Source organism: Sylvia atricapilla, chromosome 5 (assembly GCF_009819655.1).
Source record: "Sylvia atricapilla isolate bSylAtr1 chromosome 5, bSylAtr1.pri, whole genome shotgun sequence".
Classification (NCBI taxonomy): domain Eukaryota; kingdom Metazoa; phylum Chordata; class Aves; order Passeriformes; family Sylviidae; genus Sylvia; species Sylvia atricapilla.
Genome location: NC_089144.1, coordinates 53,344,040 through 53,364,882, shown reverse-complemented (window position 1 = coordinate 53,364,882; position 20,843 = coordinate 53,344,040). Strand labels below are relative to the sequence as shown.

Below are 20,843 nucleotides of genomic sequence, written 5' to 3'. Positions count from 1 at the left end.
CAGCTATGATTTGCTAGGTGAAGTAATGTTCTAAATTGACAAACCCAGGTATTTATTCAAAGGCCCCTCAGATTGATTTCTAGATGCTTTGCTCATTGTCAAGGCATCTGTTCCAAATGTCACTGTGGTTTTAGGTACTTCTGGCTTTATAGAATAATTCTCAGCCTCATTTATTTTATATGAGCAACTTGCCAATTTTATGAGTAATAACACGGCAAGTGTTTGTATATATGAGGTATGTTGTGAGCTGAACATTTCCAAGCCTTGTTTAAGAAACAGTTTAATTAGCACAGAAATTTTGCAGACTGGGAAACCGAGGCATAGCATTGTAAGGGATTCACGGTAACAAGTTTTCACAGCAGCTAAGATCCCCCTTTTCATAAAGGACGACTTAGTCACTTGCAAAGTGGGTGTTGGGCTCCCATGTAGTCAGGATTTCTGAAACACTTCTTTTCTGTATGGAATATGTGTTTCCTGATGTCCAGAACCTGGATCTACAGTCTAACTAATATATATTTCCCTCATCTCTTTCTCTGCACAAGCTCCCATCCTAATTATTCTGTAAGTAGTCAGAAAGCAGAAGAAAAATCTTCCTGTTGTAACTTTTTGTTCAGCAAGAGGTGTTCTGAGTTTGAAATCGGAATAAACGCCAAGTTCATAATTTGACATTCTTATGTTGTATTTTGACTCACATTTACCAACCCATCTGAAGGGACTTAAAGGAAGCTGGAAGAAAGAATTAGGAAGAAGAAAAAGGGTCAGTGGATGGAACCTGATCAGGCCAATTCCTTTGCTGCAAAGTGAAGGGAAATATAGCCTAAATGTCAAAATCGTCTTGAATTCTCAGGCTACTGAGCTTTGAAAGTCTGTAAGAACGGGTGACAATATCTCCCATAAAATGATTTATGCTTTGCTTCATAAAACCTGTCTGATAAAGAAAAAGAACACATCAAGGCTTAACACAAATATTTACAAGGAGGGAACTATTTAGACTTCTGTTTCTGTCCCAAAGTCCTGAAAAAAAAAAGGGTTGTTCCCTTCAACCTCTCGCGAGGTGCACGGAAAACATGTTTTCTTCTCTAAGGAAGAGCTTTGAAAAGAGTGTTGAAGTGATACACAGAGACAGAATCAAGAACAAGTTGGTACACAGTGTAATTATGGAGAGCACATGCTTAATGGTGATAGGCTATTAAGTTTTATAATCTGAAATCAGTGACATTTGCAATAATGATTATTAATAACCCAGTTTCTTACTCATCATATTTAAATGGAGCTTTATGGCTCAACTATCTAAAGTAATCAACTTCCAATTGTGCCTAAATCAGAAGAGTTGAGTGATAAGATGTGCATTCAGCACCTCTCTCTTACTACATATTATGCTGTTATTAAGAAAAAAAAACAAATGTGAACATTGTTCACCCAAAATTACTCAGCATTCAATAATGAAGCCCCACTGACACCCAGATAAAGTTTTCCTTAATGTTGAAGGAAGGACTGTGGCAGTTTGTGAACCTTCATTGAACCTGAGTTGTGCAAGCCAAAGCACAGCACCTTTATGCCAGTTAATAGATTTTCAGTAGTCCCAGCACCTGGGGATTGAGTGTCTCACCACTCAAACTTCACAGAACCCCTTCTTTAGTTGTGCCACCAATAATTTCCTTAGTGCTGAAATATTTGCTGGGAACCCTGCTTTCAGTCATCTGAGAGGGGAGAAAATGAGATTCAAAGCTCCAAGAATAATGCAGGTGAGAAGAGGCTTATGAAAAATGAGTACAGCAAAGGACAATTTGGAAGAGTCCTCTCAGAAATGAGTGGTGGGTAGAAGTGCCTATCTGTGCCCTTGTCGCATCTGCTGGGGACTTGAGAAACTTCATGTCATTTTAAATTGTCTGAGGAACCTACAAAACTCTTTTGATGCAGCAAAGGCTGATATGCTTTAAGAAGTCACTGGGAATGCTTTTTCTGAATAGAAATGTGACATTTTAAGAGCCCTCTTTTTCTTTTTAAACTGCAATCATGCTTTTATCAAAGGCTTCCCTTAGAAACTGTTTTATTTCTTAATACTCACAGAGACTAACTGGTTCTTTTAAATAGTTTAAAAGTTAATTTCAAAGGAAAAAGTGTTTTGTTCTTTGGGAGGGTTTTTTGTCGTTGATGTTTGGGTTTTTTTAAGGACAGACAATATCCAGAACAATTTACTGAAGACATACCTGGACTTGATGTAAGCAGAGAATATAATTGAAAGAGATAGATAAAACTATTTGTAACAGTCAATGAAATTATTCTTAAGAGGTAAGGCACTAATTGACTTTTCAAAACCATTTTTCTCAAAGGACTTAACATCCACAGGATGCATGAAAAGAGCCTTTTTTCCCCTTCTCTTCACCTTTAGTAACCTAGCATCTTTTTCATTGTAACTTGCCTGTGTGTTTTACACCTATTTTAAGTGAATTAAAGATGAGCAATTCACAGAAGTAATGCATTTTCTGTCAGGCCATTACCACTTGTTTTCTCAGCATGCTCTGCAGATCCATCTAAAGATGTCATTACAGAAATCAATTGGTGTGCAAGGTGGTCAGCATTTACTGACAACACATAGTTAGAACTACAGTAAATACAGGGTTTAAAGGAGGCACTGGAGGTATGTCTTTGCACTATATCTGGCTCTGTTAGACAGTGCTTTGTGTTATAGGTAGGTGGTGAATGTCAAGGTTTGCTTTCATTCTAGATATTTCATGCTACAGTGCCTGTTAATAGCTGTGTGCTTGGCACTCCTGTCAATTTTGTGTCTTGACCTCTGGGTCTGCTACAAAAAATATGCTGTATGCCAAATGTAAGTGGGGTGGGACAAATGTCAGGGCTGAAGTAAAAGTGGAGTTGTCCTGCCACAACGGATTTTGAATATCATGCAATAGCAGATTCCTCTTTTTTGCACTGTTTAAGAAATACTCATTTAGACAATTTTCATCTGGCCGTCTTTAGCTTCCATTAAGAGCACAGCTGAAATTCTTTATAAATATCCTTGCAAAATGAAATTTCAAGGAAGAGAAAGAAATCTGTAGCTGTCGTGTGGTCAGACACATCTCCACGACTATTCCTGAGGACTTGGCAGTTCTTGGTGGCATTTTCCAGCCAGGGAGTACACAGAAAATCTCCTTCTGTCACTAGCTTTCTTTTAGACAGGAAGAAACTTCCCAGCAGCTCAGAGCTTGGAAGCTTGGAAGCTGTGCTATCCCCATGGCAGCTCTGATAGGTAAGTAAAGAGAGAGGGTGTATGGAACAGAATCAGACAGGACAGGAGAGGACAGGTTGGACAGGAGAGATGGAAGCCCAGTCTCTTGTCAGGTCCAATGCTTGCTGCATCTGAGGTTAATTTGGAATCATAAAATGGCCTAGGTTGAAGATCATGTAGTTCCAAACCCCCTTGCCATGGGCAGGGACACCCTCCACTAGATCGGAGTTAGATCCGGTTGCTTAGAGATTTTCGCAGCCAAGTTCTGAATGCTTCCAAGAACAGAGGTTCCAGCCTTCCTGGAAAACTTGATTCAGTGCTTTAACCACTCTCAACTTATTTCCATACCTCCAGCTGGAATTTTCCTTACTGTCACTTGTATTTGTTGGTCTGTATCCTTCCACTGTGCCTCCCAGAATATGTTGATTCTCTGTAGACCCCTAGCTGGTAGCTGAAATGGACAATTGAATCTTTTGTCCTTCTCTTACTCTTCTCTTCTTCTAGCTAAATATTTCTATCAGCCTCTACTCACATGTCCTGTGCCTTTATTAATCACCTTCATGGCCCTGTGTTGAACTAACTCCAGCCTGTTTCTCAGGGACACAAAGCTGGTCGACCAGTTGGAAAAGCTGGATTCAAGTCTGCAGTGCCATCATCCTTGAAGGAAATAGTAAAGGTGTACACTAAATACCAAGTCAACTTTAGAATGTCATTTAAAATTCAAAAAGAAATATTCTCCAGGTTTACAGCCTGTCCAATTTCTTTGTTTGGCTCTTCTCAAGGGTCTAGGAGGAAAATGAGAAATCCTGAGCATCAAGAATTGCAGGTTCCATTCCTAACTTAGCTTTCTCTGCTCACAGAAATATCTTTATAAAATGAAGATCTTTTTGTGACAGTGAAATGGGGACAAGTTGAAAATTTTAATATTGAAGAGTTAAAAAAATTGCCACCAACAACTGGTTATTTCAATAGAACATTTTTTTTCATTATTAAAAGTATTATTGATTTCTGTTAGGTTTTTTCCCTGCCTTTGGAAAGTACAAAGTCCTTAAATAATTTGAGTTTTCACTTATTTCCTCAGAATTGTGGCATATGACTGATAACTGCCTTTAGAACTTCTAATAGCTAAATTACAATTATTATGCAAAGACCTACAATAGACAGTTATATGGATTGTTAAATGACTTTGCCTTTTTTGCAAACCATAATCATTTTCCTTTATTAGCTGAAGGATTTCATAATTTAAGGGAGATGAGAACCTATAAGTCACACTTTCAAATAAGGAACATGGATATTGCAAACATTAAATTCTCCCATAAAAATGTTAAGGCATCATTAAACTAGGATCAGATTAATACAATTCAGTCAACTCTAGATAGATATCTCCTGTAATAGGCTGAAACAATACCTAGTGATATAGGACGTACAAGATTTTACTACGATCAATTTATAAACCTATAAAACATACAGGTATCACTCAAAGCCACCATTAATTTTGCAAGCCCTGTATTAAATCAAGTGAATTTGGTAAGGGAAAATGTTCCCTGCCCTTACTGTAACTCCCTTTCTATTGTTAGCTGCTATCACAGCATCTTACTTCCACCGTAAGTCAGATGAGAGATGCCTTCTGGTAGAGGTTGACCTGAGAATCTGTGCTTGATTTATCCATCTGTTTAAGTGTCTGAAAGATTTTTAAATGAATTCTCAGGGCATAATTTAATTCTCACTTGTAGCACTGTAAACCTGCAGTCATTCTGTGTTTGTTCCAGAATAACAGCAAGCAGGGTTTGACCCCGGGTTTAATCAAATTAAAAACAAAGGCTTGCATCTCTTCTAATCAGCTGGGTAAAGGGAGGGAGTTAGGTGGGGAACGAGAAGGTTTAGACTAAAGGCTCTCTGCCTGTTCCTTCCAAAGGTACAAGGTAGCTCTGTGGGGCTGGAGAAATGACAATTTCAGAAAAGCAGGGCAGAGCCGACAAGACAGAACTGGAAATGTAGAAGTTCCAAAGCATGATCTGTTTATCTCTGCAAACCTCACAAGTCCTGGTATGCACAAATAAAGTGTTGTTTATATATATTTATACATATATATGTGTGTGTGTGTAAATATATATATATATATTTATATGTGCATACATATATAAAAACATATATATATATGTATGCACATACAAAGTGCTCCCCTGGATGAACCCCTGTATGGGTATATCTGCACTGGAATATTTTAGCATGGATTTCCAAAAACACAACAAATATTTTATTGCATGTGCATATGGAAAAAAGAAGAGAGAGGAAAATGTTTGTCCCATGCCACCCCACTGCCCCAGATGTACAACAGTGCATTATGCCAAACAGGGATCAGGATATGACCATAAACTGTGCTGTATCTGTTTTATGTATAATAACCAGAGTCTGCTACTAAATGTTTTGCAATAAGACCCAGGGGTTGAAGCAGGACTCAGAGGAAACAGAAAGGAGGAAAGAGTGACTTGACAAGCTGATCAGAGCTGGTGTGACTTCTAGGAGATTTACAGTAGAATAAAGAGAAAATCTCTTTGCAGAAACTGATTAAAAGGTGATGGGGGGGGGAAATTAGTATAAGGCTTTCTGTGAAGCAGACTGGATCATTTAGGACAGACTAACTTGCATATACTGGCCTTCTTTTTAATGTAGGCATGATTGCATGCACTCTGTATGCTTAGAAAGAGAAAAAGCTCCATGAACAATAGTACAGGTTTGTAAATCTGTATTAATGATCCAAAATGTAAGCAAACAGAAGGAGATGTCAAATACAGTAAAAGATGAGTATAGATTAGGTTCTTTGTAAAGCCTTCCCATTTGCATTTAAGATAAGTTATGTGATTTAGTTCGGTATTTGCAGTATTCCCTAAGGTCTGTATAGGACAGATACCAGACTGCCTCAGTCATTTAGTGAATCATCTAATGCAATTGAATTCTGAGTGACAGCCAAAATTATATGTAGTTAGTAAAAAATGTTGTTGTATTTAATCATATAATTGTGCATCCATTTAGATCAGCCCAGCAATCACAAGAACCCTTATCCATAAGTACCTTTACCTATGTGACTAGTGGTTAATAAGTAGGAAAGCTCACTCAGAGGGCATTCTCAGGCAGAGAATCTGAAGAATAAGGCCTAACTATATGCCAGCAAGAGACATTATTAAAAATCCATTGTTATAAATGAGGATTAAATTTGGGGGTTTTTTGCATGCAGCCAGCTCATTGCAAAGTAAAAGATGCTACCCAAGTGATATCTCATGTGAAAGAAACTATGAAGCAATGTCTGTTGTAGTTTACCCATTTAAATATATAGGGGTGGCAAAAAGTGGAAAATAACATTTCAGCCTAGATACCCACTGAACATTTTCTGAACTGGCCTGCCAGCACATTCTCCTCCAACAACTTCTGAACCTGTGAGTGAAATTTGAAAGAGGAAGTAAAGTTGCAAAGTGCATTTTCTTTAAGATTATTGAAAAAAAGTCTCGGAATATTAAAGCAGAAATCCTGCTTGGCATTTTCAGTAAGGCAATCAGCAGCATGCATCTTCTGGGCTTCTCATTCTGATGTTTGGGTCCTGTAGTTCTGTAATAGCTCGGGATGTGTTCAGAAACTGGTGTCACTGTGGCCTCACTTCAGTGGCCTAAAGGAAACAACTCACTGTTGTTGCAGTTAAACTTCCTGTTTAATGGAATCATATGAATTAGAGCCACTTGGTGCCAAATCCTCCAGCTGCAAAGAGAAGGACATGCAACAGCAAAGGAAGGCACAAGTGGCGCAGAGATTTTGTGCTGTCTGTTTGCAAGTAATGAGCTTGGTTCATTCCATATGGCTGGTAATTGCTATCAGAATAAGTCACAAAGTGAGCTAATGGCTTTGCTCACACACAAATTATAGGAACATATTTTCCAAGTCAGAAAACAACCGATTAGTTGAATCATGAGCTTGGAAGTTGGGAGATCCTGATTCAACTTTCTGCTCCACCTTAGGTCTTAGGAGTTACCATAGCCAAGCATTTAAAATACGCAGACTGCAGTGAAGCATCAAGGTCTGCTAGTTAGTTTTTAATGAGCTAGCTTGGAAGCAGACTGTGGCAGTACTCAGTTAACTTATCCTCAGCTACATTTCCAGTTCATCCATTAATTTAACTTGTGACAGTTGGATTTCAGGGTGTTTCGTGAAGTTCAGCAGGGATCAAATATAATCCAGCACTCTGATCAATCATATGAAATAAATTTAGCATTAAATGACCCAGTGGTGATCTCAAGTAAGATGTTAATTGTCTAACCATAGGGACTCAATTGACTTTGTAAAGTAGGATAGATGGGCTGTGTAGTGCTGAAGATGAAGGACAAAATAACTAGCAAAGAGCCCCAAGAGGCAGCATTTGGAACATGATTCATCTCACCTAACTTTAGACATCCCCAACCCTCATTACCTTAGTTGGTGGAGACTTTAATGTCTTTTGGAGAGTGACTCATCTACATGATTTGAGGCATCACCTTGATGAAGTAAACTGTTTGGTAGAAAGGCATATGGACAAGGGGGAAATCTAGAAGCAGATCTCTGTACTGGGCTGGGCAAAACCAACCTCGGGGTCTTTTCAGGAAGTGACCTTGCTTATTTAAAGGTTGATGCAGTATATCTGTGCTACAGCTTGCAGATAAGAGAAGCAACGCTCTTGCCTAAGCCCAGTTTTGCTCCCTGCCATGTCTCTCTGTTGTGCTCTGGGATAATACCTTCAGGAAGCTGCAGAAAGACAAGGTGGAACTCAAACCTGTGCTCAGAACAATAGTTGTGTCTGAGAACAGGGTAGAAGCTTTGGATATGCCACTGGATATCCTTCCTGAGGATATTAATATGCATGGGGGGTATGTTAACAGGAAACCTTTCAGAGCCTTGGATGAGAGAGCTGAACTCTATTTCAATGAAACAGCTGAGCTCAAGAGTGTCAGAAGTGAAAAATAGCCTACCAACACCTGCAGTTTTATTAAGGATCCTTTCAAATGAAGCCTATGAGATGTCACGTTGTTAAACACAGAAAAATCGATTGCAAAATTTTATAGTTTTGGAAGGCAGGAGGGTCTTTACCTGTACTTTGTGATCCTGGCTCTTGGATTTATTAACAGGGATGTTTCAGCCGAGGAGGGATGAAGTGTGAGGAAAACGCCACGAGAGGGAGATGTTGGAAGCAGGAAAGCTGTCGGGTTTCTCAGCCTTACACAGTTGGTTACTTTTAAAAGGTACTTCACAAAAGTTTGTTGAACTCTCAGAGAGGTTACGGCATCTTTAGAGTAAAGTTTATTCTGGGAGGAAATTCGTCTGGGAAACTAGAAAATGCTTTGGGGGAAAAAAAAAACCCAAAAGACAAACCAAACAAAACACACTGCTACCAAAAACCTGTGGGAAGCCTATTTAAAAAATGTGTTTATTAAAAACAAAATCATCACTCTACACCACAATGCCTGGTGTTTTAAGGTCACATTTTAATTTCTGCTTCTTTTGTATTTATTTTAAGTTGTAAGATGCATTCTATAGTATAGATATGATGATACTTTACTTCTTAATATGAGCAGAGGAGTGTAGAAGGAGAAAGGCCTGCTCAGAGAGATCACTCTTCTCCAATTTTCTTGTTTGTGCTATGTATTTCTCACTACTGTTAAGACACTTCCCTGGAAAAACTTTGGATATTTCCCAGAGTTCAGTAGTAATTAAATGAACTCCTAGCCAGTCTTGCAAAATAAATGTAGCAGTAAATGGCTCAAGTCATGTCAAATATATAGGGCTAAATGTGGAAATTAATTATATAACTGGAGGGACTCAATTTACTTTGCAAAGCAATTAAAAGAAGACAGAAATTTACAGTCTGTTTCTGGAAAAGAGTAATGCCTGTTTAAAAATAACTTTCTGCCCAGAATAGTCTGCCCGTCTCTTATAATATCCATTATGGAGGGGGAAGAATCCAAACCAACACAACAGAAGACTTTGGCATGCACAACACTGCTTCTTTATAGAAATATCAAGTTTTAAAACAACAGGAGTTGACAGTTAGGTGCCCAGGTGAACTTTTAGGCATGCAAACAAAGGCTTTGCTTTTCAAACTGGCTGAAGAGCACATCAAATCCTATCTTCCTCTTGTCTTCATTCCACATGGGCATGTTAAGTATATGAAGAGGCCTGAGTTCCTATGGATAGGAGGTTTTTAACATACAGTTTAGTATTGCTCTAGACTATTCTAGTAGTCTTTCTATCTGTCTCTCATACTTTTTTTCTTTTTTTTTTTAATGTATTTCTTGCTTCAGAGTGGCTAGGCAAGGATTGCTTCCCAGCTGAATCAGAACTGGAGTTTTTTCTCCTATCCATAAGCAATGTATGAAACCTCATTAACCTAAAGCGCCTGTTCCAACAGGCATCCTGATGGAAAATTAACATATTCTTGGATACTAACTGCACTTTAGTTCCGCTTTGAGTGGTTTTCATGCTCCTCTTCATTTTAGTGTAGGCTCTGAATGTAATACCATTGAGTGATTTGGGTCTGGCTGCTGGTGAAAGGATCACAATTATTCAAGCCAGTGGCCACAGCATCTGCCCCTCTCTCTTGCCTCAGAGGTGGAGAGTGCCAGGATCAGACACCTTCAAATATCATCTTCAAAGCAGTGTAGTCAGAGAGAAAGAAAAGCATCAACACTCCCCACACAACTCCATGTTCTCCTGTCCATCACTTCAGAAAACAGATTCTAGCAATGGGCTAAAAAAGCCTGTGGTAGTTACTTTTGTCTTCAGAGTACAGCATGTTTGGTTGGTCCACAGATTACTGCACTTAATTATTCCTTTTTTCCAGGAGTGTCATGCTCTAAATTTTCTTGTGACGTTTTCCCATCTGCCCTGTTGTGAACATGACTACAGTGGGATTTCCTAAAAGAGTTTAATGCATACAGACAAGACAGTGGGAAAAGGAGATGAGGTGGTGTTAGTCTAAATAATTTATTTTAAAACTAGAGTGAGAAAGAGCTTCAAAAAGCCCTGGAAGTGCTCTGAGAGACAGCATTTGGGAACCATGAGCTATTACCTTTATACTTCAATAGAATCTCTTTGCTTCTATATCACTGATTCCAAAGTAAAAACAAGTTGAAGACAGGAAGAAAGAACATCAATTCTGAGTGCCTTTCTCAGGCAAAATTCTACTGACACTAGAAAGTTCATACAAGGAAGAATTTCTAAGCATGGCAGAAAGGAACTTTTAATTCTTGTACAGCAATTTCAAAATCTTTTGGTGAGAAAGGATGGGGTTGTATGCTGAAGCAATATGTGGCAACACAAATTGCTCCACTTCCATACTCTTCGATGAGTCTGATATGCTCTAGGTGATGTCACTGTCAAGGCTGAGAATCAGATATCATTTGCATCACTTACTGTGTTATATAAGCAGGGTTCTTGCTAATTTCTTATTTGCAATGTGGCTGTGCCAGTTAATATATTTCCTTCTTAGTTAGAACTCTAAGAACACTTAACAAAACACACACACACATATATATATATATCTATATATATATATCAGTCTTTTAAGTATTTTTAAAGGCCTTCATTTTAAAAAAGTTATTTAAAAGATACATTTAGAATGGGAGAATGTCCATCTGCTTTAAAATTCTGCGTTCTTGTACATCTGCACCCAACAGCAATAAAAGACAAGGGAAATCCCGATTCTGAGAATACCAAATTATGTCTGTGCTGGGTGCTTTAGTATGCTTAAATCTTAACCATCCTGTTTCTAACTCATCCAGCTGCTTCAGGTGATTTTCAGGTAAGCACATGGCCCGGATGCCAGCTACTCTCTCTTCCATCACTTACTCCACACAGACAAAAAGACTATGGGCTATACCACAGGTTCCATCTGTCTGAAAGCCCACATTCTCAGGAATATGAACAAAGCTAATTGGCGTCTCTGTAGCTGTTTTGTATTAATTTTTAAAGGATAAAGATTATTTTTTTTAAGGCTCTCTTCACTGCTTAAAGGCCCATGAGAGCTTCTTCATTGTGCTCAGCAAACACAGCTAGAGGTTCTCTTTAGTGCAAGTGGCCAATTCCCAGATTTACCTTCTCCAGTTTGAATTTCAGATCTGCACGGTGCTTCCCTTTTACAGCAGTTAAAACAAAAGTCTGTAGCTTTATACCAGAGCAAAGGGAAAACAAAAAAACCACATCCATCTTATATCCAGTTTATTTAATCCAGAGCAGTAAATACAAATAAGAGTTCTGAAATCTGGCAATGCTAAAGCAAGATAAAGCTACAAATGACTTTTAGTGGTTCTGGAATCCTGTGTGGGATGGGAAGCTGGAGGATGTACATGAGTAATCTGCACCTTCAGTCGCACTGATATTGACTATACAGTTAAAATACAATGCCCTTGATATGGCAGAGCAGCATCTGCAGAAAAACAAAGCAACCCTGTGCCTGTCAACTGAGAACTATGATCCAATATTTGTTGTCTTATAGCAAGTGAAATAAAAATAACAAGTGAAATAATTTTATTTTTTTTTCTTAAAAAGAGAGAATGTGATCTTTGGTCAACACAAAAAAATGTGCTTTAGTACTATTTTGCAACCCTACTGCTGAGATTATATGTATTATGTTGTCTTATGGGTGAACACTATGAAACTGAAAGTAATCTTTCTAGTTCCAATGCAGGTAAAATTTCAGAGCAGAGGTAGGCCTCAACTCAGCATCCTACAAGGACTGAATCCCAGCTGTCCCCTGGAGTGGGTAGGAGGCAGCAATTCATCTTCAGGTCACTTCCTTTTCATAATTTCTGTATGAGCACAGCACTTGCAAACACACTGGGCTAAGTCCTTATTTAGCTGTCTAGAGTAAGAGCTCTGAATGTCAACTGACAACATATTTACACCTCTCTGATGTTTAATATCCACCTCTGAGAAGTGTAGCTAACAGCACTCAGTGCTCTCTCCAGCGGCATTTCAATACCACAGCGATGAGTAGTTGTAAGGACATTGGTTATTAGGAGAAAACACCCTCTGTGAGCACAGGTCTCACCAGCAGGCTGACCTTTAAATCCAAGCAGACATCGTCAAGAACTTGTGCTCTTTGCCAACCCATGTGCTTTCCAAGCTTCTGCTGCCATCTGAGATTGAACAGTCACATCCACCTTATAGCTACTGAAACTTTTGTTAAAGCTCACAAAAACTGTTCTGTGAAAGGGATCAACCCAGGCCTTCTGCTGGCCCTTGCTGTAAAATTATTTCACTCAACAGCAACCTTGCCAAAACAGTCCAGTGCTCACTGACTAACATTTCACTAACATTTCAGTTCCCACACTCCTCAACCCTCTCTACTTCCTTTCATCACTCATGGAATAAAAAAAAAAAAAAAAAAAAAAAAGAAGATACTGAAGCAGGAGGACAATGCTGCTTTATATCTCTGTTTCTCTACTTCTGGTGCCTCTGCAAGGCAGATTTGCAGGTAAATGCCTTTTGTAGATTTGGTGTCTAAGCACTTAATTCATATGAATTTCAGCAAGTGTAAGGCACACAAGGACCTGAGTTAAATACAAATACATTAAGGCATGAAGCCGCAGTATTTTGCTTTTCTTTTGTGCAAATGTTCTTGCACACACACAGAAAAACCTACTCAGAATTCTGAAGTAAGATTTTGATCAGCAAGGCTGAGTTTACTGGGTAGTATATGGCACTTAGGAAAATGGTTTAGTGGTAGTCTTGGTAGTGTTTAGTTAATGGCTGGATTTGATGATCTTATGGGTCTTTTCCAATATAAGTGAATCTGTGAAATAACTGTTTGTACCTCAGTTGCACCTAGAAGCTCTATCCAAGACCATATTGGTGTTGAATAAATACAGACTAAACCTCTCCTCTGGAGCAGCTTACAGTTTAAGTGGCACAGGCCTAAACAGTAAATCTGTAGCAGAGCTTGAAATAGAAGGTCAGGTCTTCTAGGTCTATACCATTCTATCTCTCACCTTTGGTTTCCACTGTCTTACTCCTCCAGATATTGACCTTTGGAGGAAATTCAGTGAATCCCAAGAGCTGCCTCTGCTCCATTATTTCAGCTAGTTCCAGCTTCAAGGCTAACCATCTCTTACACAGATTTCCTTCTCTTTCCAAACATATTGTTGATTAACTTGGCCATTGACTTGGAACCACTTGGCCGTCTCTTTTCCTTCACTTTGAAATTGGAAATGATATTCCTCAGGACTTTGGTGAACATTGCCACAACTTCCTGATAATGCTCTGCTGCAGACAGTTCACAGAATTGGCACTTGTTATCTATTGCCAGCTTCTGTCCTTCGTCCCAGCCAACTTCCCTCATGTGGCATAAATCCTGTTTATTGCCAACCAAAAATATTGATGACTCGGCCATTCTGAAATGAAAAAGGTTCCAGTTAGAGAAAAGATGTGTCGTGTGTGTCATATACATACAGCTGTGCTGTTTTCAGTGTATATGAAAAGTTGTATGTCCAGGATAAAACACACTGCAAAAAAACCCCCCAAAATTAACTAACCAGCCCCCTCAACTTGCCAGGAAGAATTCTAGTTTTCCATTTGGCAAAGGCTTTTTCGGACAAGCTATTCTTTACCAGTAGATTTTAATTTTGTTTTCTCTACTCAAAGAATAAGTGTATTTTTTAATCCACTGCTTTTTTCCTGCTCTGTGCTGCTGAGTATATTGTCAGCACCTGGACTTCATGAAGAAGCAACCTGATCATTATCTCTATTTGCAGGTAACAGAACATAGTCCAAGAGATACATCAGTGTCAGTGGCATAACTCAGAAGGAAACACAGGAAATCTAATTCTGAGTTTCTGCTAAAATTATTCCTTTCAGAAATTAACCTTCGTTATGAAAAGTCAGAAGTAAAACAGACAGAAAAATGGGAGATTTACTCCGCTTCTAATATTGGTAAAGGATTTCACTCTTTTATTTAGAAAGCACCTCAACTGACTGATGGGGTCACATCCACATCCACACACCACCATCCACCTGCAGTTCTGGTGATTCTGGTTTTTTTTAAGTACTTTCTTTCTCAACAAATGGTCACCCATGTGCATAAATGGTGTTGGGGCCACTGAAAAAGGCAGGTTAGGAGATATTTGTGGTATTACTTTCCTTTTCCTGTGGGAAATGCTTTCTTCAGCCCCTGTATTTGTGCATCTCCATTGGTGATTGAGCTGGAGAGTAAAAGCACAAACTGGCTACTCCTGGCTTTTTTACCCATGTAAATCACAGCAGAAATGTTTAGGGCAATAATTTAAATATTAATTTTGCAAGAAATCAGAACAAAAATCCTGATGCACTTGGATTTGGATACAGTAAAATAGATTGCAATTTGCCATACATTTTACCTTCAGATACCTTGTTGTTGGCATTTTGTTACAGCACTTCAGTGCTGCTGGATTTCAATTCCTACTAGGATGGCCTGTAAGTTCATGAAAGTGTTCTCAGCTTTTCTCTATGTTTGCTGAGGGGAAAAAAAAAAATAATGCCACTTACTTTTTACAAACTCCTGTGTGAGACTCTCGGATCCTGTACAGCAGTGCTTTTGCAAATGCAAATGATGCTCTGTCGCTGATGTCGTAAACGATGATAAATCCATCAGCCCAGTGGAGCTCATCTGTGAGGGAGAGCTTCCCCTGCTGTGGCTGAAAGAAGTTCAAATGCACAGGGAAAAAGAGTGTTACTCTTGTCACTTCAGAGCCTTTTCTCTGTTGCTGTGAATGCTAGAACACAGTAACTTTCATTGCAAAAGATATTTAATAGGTCTAGGTGTTGGCATTGAGTTCAGGCTAGTGCTGCTCCAAATGCCAAATATAATGGTTATATAAATAACCAACATCAAAGATAGCACTTTGGATCACTGACAAGTTCATTATGAAACATTTGCACCTTGTTTAAGCAGTGAAATTCCACAACCTGTACAGCCATTGCTTATGCTTAATATTCTGCAGGGTTACATGAGAATGAAACACACAGGAGCCATCAATATTTGTGTGTTTTGTGGTTATAGCTCTGGTTTACATGTTCCTAATATTCTGACTACAGTTAGCTTAATGTTTTTCTTCATGCTTTCTTTCCTCTTTGAATTGTTCCAGTTTCAAACACTAATTCCTATAAGTTAAATTTCTGAAGAGCTAGGGAAAAAAAAATCTTCTTTCAGTCTGCAGTTGAGTTTAACAAAACTAATGACAAAAGTCACCTGAGTGATAATAGGGTTATACTAATCCTTGACTCTCTTCACACCAAGAAACATTTCTTATTTCCAGAAAGCAACAGCTGTAAACTGTCCCATTAAGCAAAGTAGCGTCATTTCAAAGCTATTTAAAATTAGCTTATCCCTGCACATGATTTGGCATCATCTAGCAAGACCATATGACCTAAAATAGATAAAATACTGGAAGCTGATCAGGGAAAAAAAAAATACTTTGCTAAACAGCTAAAGTTGGGCCTTGTTCCTAAGGAAAAAAACTAGTGCAAGACAGCTCAGAGAGCACTAGCACAAACATGTGCCCATACTGTAAGCAACCAAAATCTCATAATTTAGGCTTAATCTGTTTAACCCTATCCAACTGCCACCCCCAATGTTCCAACACCTTAATAGAGAGTAGCCGCCATGCCAGGGAATTTAATATGACAGCAGGTGGAAGCTGTAGGCAAGCTCAGGAAAGGGCTCTTAAGGTGGAAGCAAGTCCAGAAAACAACCTCTGAGAGGAGTATGGCAAGAGAAGACTCCATCCTGTGGCATGACCCAGTGGTTATTTCAGGATCCTCACTGCCCTGGGACAAGCAATGCTGTTTTCCCTAACACTGGTTAAGCTTTTAAGTCCCTGAATTTAAGTGTGGGTCAGACTTTCAGTGAATTGGCTTTCATATTAGCATTGCTTACCCCAGTTGGTAAAAGAGCCAAGAGCCGCTCCAAAGGGAGGCTGGAAAGCCAGTGTGATCAGCCAGACCTAGATCTGCACGTGTTACACAGTACCTAAGCTTCTCTATCCCTCGAAATTAAGTAAATTGCTACAAAACTTTATTTCAGAGTGGCTTACTGTGATCAAATTTTAATTGTCAATGTGTACAAGCTGCATTATGGCTTTCCTTGGAAAAGGAAATTGGTCTGTGAATGCAAGCCTTACTTCCAGGCCTGTCTACTTTCACCATTTGTGCAGCCATTTAATAAGCTGTTAGCTTTATAAGCTAAATTTCATCTACTTAGGGTATTTGAGAAAACTGCATGTAATCAAAGCACTTATCTGTATTTACCTATGTAAAGCAAGGGTGGTAAGTTATTTCTGGCAGTATTATTCCAAAATATAAACGCATTTCCAAAAAATTTCCATTATCCACTTTCCAGCAATGAAGGGTTTCTTTCCTTGAAATAGGAAAATACTTGGTAGTTTTGAGCCCCAGCAGCTATTAAATTTCAGTCTTTAAAAAACCCCAAAACTAAAAGGCCAGGCACAAATTCCAACAACAAACAGTTTGTAAGCCCTTGTCCCTTTTTATCATGTACACAGGTAGTGAAGAACAGCTTTTCTTTATCCACTTCCTGCTAAATTCTTACCTGTGAACAAGGGTCATAAATTTCCAGGTGTATCTGCCTCCCATCCAGGCACAAGTGTTTAGTGTAGATGCATTCTAACAGATAGATATCCAAAGAAAATCAGTATTACTGACTGGAGATGACAGTGAAAACAAAAGAAAAGGCAACAGTGAAATTTAATAATACTGAGGATTCTTTCAATACTGGTTATTTGATTGGCTACGCAAGACATTCAGAATTTTTTGTCTCTGATTTTTTTTTTTTTTTTTTTTTTTTTGCATGTGGAGGAATTCTTGTTTGTTTGTTTTGTGGTTTCAGTTTTGTTGTTGTTGATGGTTGTTTGCCTTTTTTCTGAACACACACACTGGAAACAAACCTATTCAATCTTGCACCAATTAGCCCCTCAGGCAGACCAACACCATTTCACTGCGGTGCTCCCACTGAAGTTTTGGTGAATGAATACTTTCAGACCCTACTTTGCCTCTTCCAAAATGGAGGTGAGAGGAACTCACAATCCTCACAATCAGCTACATGCTGATGATCATTCAGTTTGATACCAGGGCGCAGAGTTATAAAAGTAGTCAGCCAGACTATGTGCAGTTCTGATTCTGCACAAAAGTTGTTATTTAGCAATAATAATTATTTACCATGGCTTCTGGTGCTTTAAGAGTTTTCATATCAGGCAGCATTAGACCAAGAGTTTTTAGAGGACCGTGTCCTTAGGATCTAGTCCAAAAATATTCATGTAGCATTTCAGATTTAGGACTCTACAACAACAAGAGCAACACTGGGAACTCTACTGCAGACACACTATCACTCCTATTTTAAGCAAGTGTAACCAGTTTGTGGTTGCCAACAGGCTTTCTACACTATCATTTGTCATTTTCTGAAATACAGGGACAAGAATTGGTGTTGACACTACAGAAAACACTCTTAAAACTGTATAATGAGGGATAGCTCTGTCATCTCTGGAACTCAGCATCTTCAGCACTTTTCATGCTCCTCTTAAGAATTCATCTGATGATAAACTATCAGTACTGAGCATCTCAGGGTATAAAATCTACAGCCCTTTGTTTCCTTAATTAAACAAACTTTTAATTATTACTTTGACTCCACTAACAGCGCCATCATCTTTGTTTTACCACTTTCCTATCTCTAGAAATAGCGGTAAACTTATCTTCCAACAAATATTTCTTTAAAAAATGAAAACGTTCTGCTGGTTTGACATGCCTTTTATAGGATTTGCAGTACTGGAGGCTGAGAACAGAAATTGGGTTTGGTTTTAGGAGGCTTGGAACACACCTAGAGCACAAAGAGCACATAATTTACGTGTAGTAGCTTAGATCTAGAGCAGCAGAGGGACACAAACTATCTGCTCAGTCTGTGTTCGTGTAACAAGTAATAGTAAAGCACAATTGTAGCTCTTCCTTCAGAATAAGTTCATTTGGATTTACTCAGTACAATTCAGGTTAGTACATTTTTTTTCTTTGTTATTTACAGATCACTAGAAGCTACTCTGATTCCTGTGGGGGGAAAAGGAACTGGAGAGAGTCCTTCTCTTTATAAGGGAAAGTGAGGTAGATGGCAATCTCTGTGTGTCCTTAAGTTTTGGGACTTCTGCCACGTCAGCTGGGGTGGCAGCACACTTTCAAAGTTATTTGTGCATCAGCTGAACAGTAATTTCCACCCCGGATGTAAAAGTCCAAGCCCTGCCTTGCCACCGTCCAAGATTTAGAAGTGTCTTAAGCACCGGCATTATTCGTTCTGGCACAGATGTGACATTCTGCCCTGTGTGCAGCCTTTCCACAAAAAGCCATCAAAGCAGAGCTCTCCTGCTCCCCTGGGGGCCTCGAGTTATGCTTTGGTTAACCACCTGTGCCAGATAAACCCTCTGTTTGGAGCCGAGGAGGGCATATTCAGTACAACAGGGGTAGTTTTGGGTTTTTTTTTAGTCTTGTTCCTTTACTCTCTCTCCGTGTCCTCTCTCTCTGCTGACCCACCCGCAGCCCGGTTCTCTGCTCGTCTGCAGCCGCTCTGCCAGGAGCACCTCAGTTCGCTTCGGAGCCATCCCTCCCCCGACACCCCAGCCTGCCTTTCCCCTCCGAGGCCTTACACCCCACCAGGACCGAGCGGAAACCTCAAATCTCCCCGCAAAGTTCTGCCACACCGCGGTTTCACCCAGTTTCTCCATCAAAGCAGTGCTTGAGGAGCGGCATCTTGATGTCCGCAGGGAGCGCTCCCTCCATCCCTCCATCCCTCCATCCCTCCATCCCTCCCTCCCTCCATCCCTCCATCCCTCCATCCCTCCATCCCTCCATCCCTCCATCCCGGCCTCCTGCCCGCCGAGCCGGCCTCTCACCGGCGCTGGACGCGTACTCTCCGATGAACCTCCGGGTCAGGAACCGCACCGCCAGCGCTGCGAGAGGGAAAGCAGAGCCACGTTCAGCGCCTCCGCCCATCTCTTCCCTCCACCAAACCCGAGGCATTCCCTTGCCTCTCCCGCTTTCCCTTACCCGACTTGCCGGCTCCGCTGCATCCCAGCACGGCCACCTTCACCTCGGTCATGCCGCCGCCGCGCCGCCGCCGCCGCCTGCCAGCCTTTAAAGCGCCTCGGGCGACACCGCCCCGCATCCTGCATCCCTCATCCCTCATCCCTCATCCCTCATCCCGCCTCCGCCCGGCTCCCCGCCCGCCGGCGCCGAGGGAGGTGCAGCTCCCCGCGGCGGGGCCCGGCCTCTTCAGCTTCTGAGAGGCGCCTTCCTCCTCTTCTTCTTCCTCATCCCCCTCCCCTCGAGCGCCCCGGTGCCGTCCCCCGCCGCGCGAACTTTCCGCAGGTCGCCTTCCTGCCGCCTCCTCGCCTCCTGCTCCTCCCCTCGGAGCGCTCAGGAACTTGGGGGGAAAAGGAAAACAAGAAAAACAAAAGGAAAAGGGAGAAAAAAACACAACCTTTGTGTGTGTGTGTGTCTGTTAAAAAAAAAAAAAAACCAACTATGTGTTGTTACAAAATGAAAATGTTCCGGGGGTTTGACATGCCTTTTACAGGACTTGCGGTACCAGAGGCTGAGAACAAAACCTGTGTGTGTGTTTGGTTTTGCTCTAAGTTTGTTTTGCAGCCTTGTCAAAGCGAAGACACTAAAGTGATATTTTTTCCTAAGTAATCCTGGGGGTAAGTTGCCATTAAAAAAAGAAAAAAAAAATAGGAAAAAAAAAAAAAAAAAAAAAAAAAAAAAAAAAAAAAAAGTGGCTTGTACTTGTCTGTCCTCCACCCCAGGTTTCAAAACTCTCATCTAACTCTCCCTAAAGCTCTGATCTTGTGAAAAAAAAACCTTCTGTGGGCTTGCCTTTTTGTGCCTGAGATTGTTTTTATTGAATTTAAGTTTGGAGTTATGTGGTGCACAGTGTTCAGCAAAGACTTGCAGTACACCTGTGAAAAGAGAAAATGGGAAATAGCAAAATACTGCAGATGTGGATGGTGAGGTAGAAAGGGCTTACTCCCCTGAAAAGACACCCTTTGTCTGCTGTCTTCTTTTTTTTTTTTTTTTTTTTTTGAGGTTCTTCAAGTGCTCTCTAGTGTCTGTTTTGTCCTGAGCATAGACAAAATACATCTGTGCAAAGGTTTACTTAGTCCATTGAAATAAGAGATTCCTTTAACATCCAAGTTGGTTGCACTTTTATGTTTCTTCTGTTCATGCTCGTTTTGCTTGGTTTAAATAACAGCCTGGCTGCTGCAAAGGAGGTGGAAATGGGAGTATTTAACTATGTGTATTCTGTGAACAACAATAATGCTTCCATCCAAAAAAGCTCAGCTGGGAACCACTGGCTGAAGCAGGTGCCCACTGTTTGCTGTGTATTAAATTTCTGAAAATTTCTGAGGTCTATGCCCCTGCAGAATCAGTCCAATTTCAACTTATGAAGTTACATCTTCCAGTAAGTTTCTTTAAAGTCCACTTTTCACCAAATCTTCAGGTGGAGTGCTTTAAATTTTAACATTTAATTTCTAACATGAAAACACGACTTGGCCAACTAGACCAG

At 40.1% G+C, this 20,843-nt stretch overlaps 1 protein-coding gene across 2 annotated transcripts; it reads right to left on the bottom strand.

The window, feature by feature from the left end:
- Positions 1-12,669: 12,669 nt before the first annotated feature.
- Positions 12,670-19,468, bottom strand: RERGL (RERG like). 2 transcript variants are annotated; one of them, XM_066319526.1, is made up of 5 exons: positions 19,325-19,468; positions 19,171-19,227; positions 16,833-16,906; positions 14,771-14,919; positions 12,670-13,641 (listed from the first exon to the last, which is right to left on the bottom strand). In XM_066319526.1, exons 1-5 carry the CDS (start codon positions 19,461-19,463, stop codon positions 13,359-13,361), a joined length of 702 nt encoding a protein of 233 aa, XP_066175623.1. In that variant the 5' UTR covers positions 19,464-19,468; the 3' UTR covers positions 12,670-13,358. The 2 variants fall into 2 exon arrangements, with proteins under 2 accessions (XP_066175623.1, XP_066175624.1); XM_066319527.1 differs by having other exon boundaries at positions 14,771-14,913.
- Positions 19,469-20,843: the final 1,375 nt, after the last annotated feature.